Genomic DNA, 7,556 nt, shown 5'->3' on the forward strand with positions numbered 1-7,556 from the left:
AAGTGATAACCTAAATAGTCTATAGTATATGGATAAATGAGGGGAACCTTATCCTGTTGACGCTACGAGTGTGACCCGCTTTGTAGATGTTACAAGTGTTGTAAAATGTTATAAATGGTCTGATCTTGAACATTTATGTTCAGACATGCGAGTGGGGATTCTCTATACAAAAGAGTTTGTATAAGACCAGACCACAAAATGTTTAGTCTCGTTATATAATGCCGTTCATGACAGAAACTTTCATTTCACTAGGATGACCATAGGTAACATGACCTTAATCCTGAGTGAGTTGGGAACTCCTACCTATGAGGGCCGTTCTTTGATTTGTATGGGTGTGAGTGGCCAGATTGCCGACTCAAACCTACCACTTTGCTGGGAACTCAACTACACAAGAAGGAATTCACTCCTTCCCTGATTCAGGGGTAAGTAGATAAATTGCTCTCTTAAGGGCTGATTCCGGGAATTGAACAATGTGGTGCCATATCTTTTTTTCGCCTGAGAAGGATTTACTTTGCCGGGAATGAGCTACTCTCTTCTAGCCTTCCTCTAACATAGTAGGACTATGATGTATTTTTCATTAGAGGAATCAGTAGTACTTAAGAAGTTAGATATAATTATATGATGTATTTTTCATTAGAGGACTCAGCACTTTACCACCCTTAATCAGGTTTTACCTTACGATTAGTTAAGTGGGTAGCAATCCGCATACAGTGCTCATTGGCATTAGGATGCATCTACCTTGCCTATGCGATGGGCGCTCATGGCCGCAATCCTCAACGCGCCTCTTCCATTGTACGTAACCTCTCACACACTTGGTGTGCTCACTTTGGTCAGTGCCTGCTTACTCTATCGCATACCCTCACCTATGTACACTAGCCCATACTTGACTTCAGCCGGTCAGCTACTTGCTTATGCTTGGGTGGTAGTTGCTTGCTTGCTCATCCAACCAAAAATTCTAGATTTACTTTTCCAGCTCGAAGAACTCAAATTCCAGACTTTATCTCATGAGACTTCCTTCTAAGAACTCATTCCCAAACATCTTAACTAACTTGCCTTAAAATTCCAGTCGCTGATTCCTTTCTATGAGTTTGGAATTCTTCAATCTTTACAACCTGTCCGAGTAACCTGAGTATCTCAAGCGCTTGAGGAATTATTCAACTTTTAGCTAAATTCCATAAGAATTTCCCTCCAAAAAGTTTGGATTAACTTCTTCACTGTTCAAGCTTCAGGTTGGCAGTAAAAATCCTTTAGCACGAGTAGAATGCCCAAACCGAGCTCCTCATTCTTAACTTTCTTTTATATTAAGGGCTTCATGATCAGATAACATCCCTAAGATGACACCTGATGCACTAAGCTCACTTATGGCCTCTAATCAGGCCACTTAGCCCACTAATTGGGTGATTAAGCTGGGTGCTTAAGCCTTTTACCAATATATAGGCTTGCATCCATGCAAGTCTCCCTTCTACCCAATGCATAAACAATGCTGTACTCCCTCAATGACCGCATTGCTAGCCCGCGAATATACTTGCTTGCCTTAGGCGCTCATGCTTAGGCCTTCCGCACATTAATGCCTTCATTAACCTCTACACGTGCCTCAATGCTCTTTGTCATCGCATAGCCCTTGGACCCTTACTCACATAGTAACATATGCCTTCATCGCATCTAGTCCTCTGATTTCCATCAAGTGTTAGTTTTCTTGTCTCATCTGAGAGCTCAACTACTCATACTTAGGAAATTTTCCTCTTTTAAATATTATACACAATCATAACATACTTACATAACATTCAACTACATAAACACTACTAACTCATAATCATAAAAACTTAAACACAATTAATTAGTAAAATAGGTTTAGGGATTTACAAACACAATCCGATAGGGGTGCTAACAATCACCATCAATCCAACATTCAACATACATTGTCCAAATTCATAACAAGCCATAACATATATAATAAACATAGTGACATATCTCATGAGTTTTCAAAATATTCTTAACAGTTCATCCATCAATCAAACATAACATAACCTTCACATAATATCATATTTTCTATAACATTAACATAGGTTTCTAGAACACCCTCAACAGTCCAACCTAACAAGTTATATCAATTCAACTCATCAAAATATAATCATGCTTTCAGTGCAATCACAACCTTAACACAAACTTGGGTTCGAGGAACGAACCGGTAGTAAATCACTTATCTTAGAATTAAGTCCAAATAGCTAGTAATTTAATTTCGCAAAACCTTGAATCTTGAATAAATCCAAAAACATAAATCGAAATTAAATCCCAATGTTTAGGACACAATTCCAATCATAACTGAACCCAAATGTCAACAAACAACTTACCCAACACGTGGTTTGATCCAACACCACTTCGAAGCTTCAAAATCAACACGATCCAACAACTATATCATCAAAATCAACCTTTAACTCTAATGGACAATAACAGACCTTCTAATTCAACCTCCAAAAATCACAATTAAAACAAAAGTTAAGCTGATACTTAATGGGTATCCAAAAATTCTCAACAAAGACCTAAAACCTTATAAAGAAGGACGCCGAACAATTTTAATCTTGTCGGAAAACACCTTGAGCGTCTATAAAATCCAATTTTAACATCAAAATAATATGGGTAAGCCAAAATGTAAACCAAAATATAATGGTTATTCAAGATCTTCTAAGAAAACCCATAAAACACTAAATAACTTACTCAAAATATCAATTCCGGCGATAATGGCGCTAGCAACAATGGCGGTGGTGGAAACCATAGACAGGCAGCGGGCATTGCTATCAGAAGACGCAAATTGTTTAGACTAGCGGCTGGTAGTGAGGGTCTTGCATGAGGAAGGTTTGCAAGAGTGAGAGGGAAGGGGGGTTTACCAATTTTACAGATTCTATTCAGCAGCAATTACGACAAACCACAGCTCTAAACAATGATCCAACCATTCAAAACGAGACTCTATATGTCATGAACAGATTGACCAAATTTCAACACAATCCAATGTTTCAAACTTCGAAAATCAATAATTTTGTGGAAGTTGTTGCTGAAAAATTGAACTGCGTCTTTTTTTCTGATTTTTTTTTGCCTATTTTCACTCTCTTTTAATTTCAAATATCCCATTTTTTTTTTCATTTTTTTCAAGTTTTAAAAAGATAAATAAAATATTTTATCACAATATCTTCAAAATCTCCAAAAAATTCTATCAAATTAATAAACCAATTAACTTCTCAAATAACCTTAATTTAGACTCCAAAAACTAAAATTAAAGTGCATAAACTCCATCAATGTGATACAAATTAAATCTTTTCAAATATTTAAATCAATTTAAAACCACATCATTATCTCCTCAATTGTTTTAAGTTATTCCAAAATCCAAAAACTAAAAAAAAATAAAAATAAAAATAAAGCCCAACAATTTATGATAATTAATCCCAATTTATTCCAAACTGAGGATGTTATATACAAACATATCAAATTATTCAAGTAGTAAGCAAAAAGAATCATACATATATATGTATGGAAAAATTTTCCTCCACGCACTCCATCATTCGCTAAACGAAGATTCCATGTTACATTTGCTTTCTACAACACTACGACAACATCCCAACAAAAGAATGGCAACAGTTCAATGATATTAAGAATATATATAGTTGTAGAATAAAAAACCAAATATACAAGGTTGATTAACATATACAAGTCATTGTCTTTATAAGGACCATGAAATGAATTGACATGAAAAGATGAGGAACTGCCTTTCTTGTAGTAAAGGGCATGCAAAAGGAAAAGAAAGAGAGCCACACAGCCATATCCCACAAGCCATTCCTTCCTTTAACTTAGCTTTCTTTACTATCAAGCTTAGAACCCTCCATCCCCCCCTTTCATATACTACACCTAATTTTAAACCTTCCCATAGCCACCTCATTGCAAGACCTCTAAACAAATCCTTGACCTCTTAGTTACTTCACCTCTTTCTCCCATATCATGTCGACCTACTCCGACTCTGACGATGACTCGGTACCTCCGTCGAAGCTCTTCGGCCGCCGCCGCCCAATTCATGAAATTTTTGGAGGAGGGAGAGGTAAAAAAATTCCAATAATGCCTAGTTAATTTGATTACTCTTCGTATATGCAACATGTTATATTGTGATAAATAAAGTGAGGAAAATTGAAGCCAGCAATTGGAGTGGTACCTAAAGGAATTAATCCAACCTCTAGATTTCTTTCTTGTTTATGTGGGAAATATTTGTTGGGTTCTTTATGGTAATGTGTTGTTGATGATGATGAATGAGAAAAATAATATAATTTTGGATAATATGGGCAGTTGCGGACATATTGTTATGGAAAGACACGAAGTTGTCGGCTGGATTGCTGTTGGGAATGACAGTTTTATGGTTTTTGTTTGAGGTTGTTGAATACAACTTTGTCACTCTCATTTGCCACCTCTCTATCACCTCCATGCTCATCTTCTTCATTTGGTGCACTGGTGCTGAATTTTTCAAATGGTATATGTTTCTATACTCATCAAATCATTTTCTCTACCGAGTATATACATAAATTAAGTAGTTGAATTATGTTCGGGTTTACTATTACATCACTCTCATGCGTACTAAAATGTATCACTAAGTTTAAAAGCAAATTACATCTTATCGTCGATATAAATACTTGCAACATTTTAGTTGTTAATATGATGTGTTTTTCTTTCACTAGTACTATATCAAATTGGTAAATATATATCTTTAATATAATATATTGCTAAAATATCATTTGAATTCTTATACTTTGAAATTCATTTCATTTATTCCCCCACTTTCAAAAATTTAAATTTAGTTGATGTTCTTTAAATAAATACTTATTGGGAGTTTGAAGTTAATCTTTTAAAGAAAAGATAATTATGAAGTTAGTTACTTGATGCTATCATTTTTACCATAAAAGTTAGCCATAAACTAATTAACATTCAAAATGTATTTGAGTTAACTTTTCAAATGTTTAATTTGGAAAACAAGTTATTTTAAAAAAAAAATTGAAATATTTAGCAACCACTCAAAATAATTTTTGAAATATTTTTTTTTATCGAAGTAGTTTAAATAATAATGACTTGTTTATCTAATCAATCTAAATAGACCTTAAGACTTATTTTAAAGGACTAAAATGTATACTTATATAGATATATTACAAAAATGTGTATATATTATATATACTGATATGCAAGTTGTGTGTGGTTGGATTATATATATATATTTTATTGGAATTAATTGCTGATAAAATTGGGATGATATTATATATATATATAAATATACGAACAGGAATCCTCCACGGTTTCCAGAAGCAATATTAAAAGAATCAACATTCAAAGAAGTTGCTTCCACTTTCCACAAAAGAATCAATCAGTTCTTAACCAAGATTTTCGATATCGCTTATGGAAAAGATCTCCCACTCTTCTTTCTGGTATTTTTTTTAAAATTTATTTATATGTGTATGCATCTTTTCCCTTTTCAACATTTCTAAATATCACATTATCATTTTTATTTTAAAATTAAAATTATAAATCACCATTTTTTTTAGTTACATATAAAAATTATTTTCAAATATACAAAAATGAGTCAACTTATTTACAAATATAGTAAAATGTTACGGTCTATCAATGATAGACACTAATCTTATCTATGAATTATTAGCTTAATTTGTTATCTATTTACTAACTTGATAAAAGTCTATTAGTGTCTATCAGCTTCTTTCATTGGCAGTTTTAAAATTTTGTCATATTTTGTAAATATTTTAATTTATTTTTCTATATTTAAAAACAATATTAAAAGAAACCTAGACTGCACATCTTTTGTGCAATTCAGACAACACTCAATGAAAGGCTATCATGTGTCAATTTTTTTTATAAAAAATAATTTTTTTAAAAAATTTGACTTTTACGATGTTAAAGACAATAAAAACATGAGATTAGGTACAACAATTATTTCCTTTAGAGAAGTAAATATTTGTGTTCTTTCTTTTTTTATTTGTAAAAAATTTAGGTCCCATTTTGTAAACATTTTATTTTTTGTTTTTGTTTTTTTACCAATGGTTTAAAAAACTAAATCAAATTTTGAGAACTAAAAAAAAGTAGTTTTCAGAAAGTAATTTCGATTTTTGGAATTTAACTAAGAATTCAACCATTATTATTAAGAAAAACGTAAATCATGGTAAGAAATGTAGATGATATAGGCTTAATTTTTAAAAAAAAAAAAAAAAAAAAACAAAAATAAAAAGATTAGCAAAGGAAGTTTTAATGTAGGCAAAGAAAGGATAAATATCTCCCCTTCAAAATTAAGTTTCATGAAACTTAAAATGATAAAATAGAATAACTTGAAGTAGAGGACATTTTCTCATGGGTTTGTTAATGATCACCTTTTCAGGCAATTGTTTCCCTGTATCTTTTGTCAGTGATTGGATCGTATTTTAGCTTTCTCAATCTCCTTTATTTCGGTAAGAAACATCTCATTCACACTCTACATTGTTATAAATTAAATTACAAATTAAAAATTTAGTCCCTGTAACTAATATTTGGAATATAATCTCTATGATTCGATAAAATCTTTATAAATGGTTCCTACATTAATTAGCATTATTTATAAAGATTTTATCGAATCATAGAGACCATTTATAAGATTTTATCTTAACCATAAGAACTAAATTGTAATTTTCTTCTGACAAAATTTATAATATAATCTTCATCGAAAAATTGATGTATGTTATATATGTGAAGGATTTGTGGCATTGGAAACTTTGCCATTTCTGTATGAAAAGTATGAAGAAGAGGTTGATCAGTTTGCTGGGAAGGCCATTTCTCAAACCAAGAAATCTTACAGAAATTTTGATGCCAAATTCCTCAACAAGATCCCAAGAGGACCTGTCAAAGACAAGAAACTCAGATAATTTAATTAATTTGCTTCAAATATATATTTATATATGTATGTATACTTTGTTATTATTTATATAAATCATATTAATTAATAATGTCTTTTCATGTAATAAACTAAAATTCTCCATCTCTAAATAAATATATTCAGTGAGTTTTATCATCTTTAGATTAAACTACAATTTCCATATATACTACCTCGTGTATTTACTATTGTTGTAACGTGGATAGTTGGTGTGTTTTTACGAGATGTTTTCAAAAGAAACAAAAATCATGGATTAAGGGCCCTATGGATTGACTTGAAAAAAATTATTTTTTAAAGAATTCATTTTTATTTAAATATTCTTTATAAAAATAGATTAAAATACACTTGAAAATTTATTGAAAAGTTATATTGAGTAGTTGTTGAACACTCCAATTTTTTTTCAAATGACTTATTTTTAAATTAAAATCTTGAAAATGTATTTCAAATACACCCTAAATATTGCTGGAATTAATTAGATTAATTCATTTATAGGTAACAATTCAAAGTTTCTAATTATACGTTTACGTATTGTTATCCATGGTACAATAATTGGACTAATTTAGGATTTCTTTACTTTTAATTAGAGGTGTGACCTGTTGAACATATACCTATTCATCGA

General features: G+C 31.3%; 1 protein-coding gene and 1 long non-coding RNA gene across 3 annotated transcripts; one reads left to right on the top strand and one right to left on the bottom strand.

Moving 5' to 3' along the window:
• Positions 1-2,032: 2,032 nt before the first annotated feature.
• On the bottom strand, positions 2,033-3,670 carry LOC120083649 (uncharacterized). 2 transcript variants are annotated; one of them, XR_016528662.1, is made up of 3 exons: positions 2,716-3,670; positions 2,548-2,602; positions 2,033-2,410 (listed from the first exon to the last, which is right to left on the bottom strand). It is a non-coding gene; the product is annotated as an uncharacterized LOC120083649 (long non-coding RNA). The 2 variants fall into 2 exon arrangements; XR_016528661.1 differs by having other exon boundaries at positions 2,033-2,602.
• A 71-nt stretch (positions 3,671-3,741) lies between these two features.
• On the top strand, positions 3,742-7,075 carry LOC120083430 (reticulon-like protein B9). Its single transcript, XM_039039191.2, has 5 exons — positions 3,742-4,084; positions 4,327-4,507; positions 5,309-5,450; positions 6,410-6,479; positions 6,760-7,075. The coding sequence occupies exons 1-5, from the start codon at positions 3,988-3,990 to the stop codon at positions 6,927-6,929; spliced, it is 660 nt and encodes a 219-aa protein (XP_038895119.1). The 5' UTR covers positions 3,742-3,987; the 3' UTR covers positions 6,930-7,075.
• The last annotated feature ends 481 nt before the right edge of the window (positions 7,076-7,556 follow it).

Source organism: Benincasa hispida, chromosome 3, assembly GCF_027475165.1.
Source record: "Benincasa hispida cultivar pf3 chromosome 3, pf3_genome.v1.1, whole genome shotgun sequence".
NCBI classification, from domain to species: Eukaryota; Viridiplantae; Streptophyta; class Magnoliopsida; order Cucurbitales; family Cucurbitaceae; genus Benincasa; species Benincasa hispida.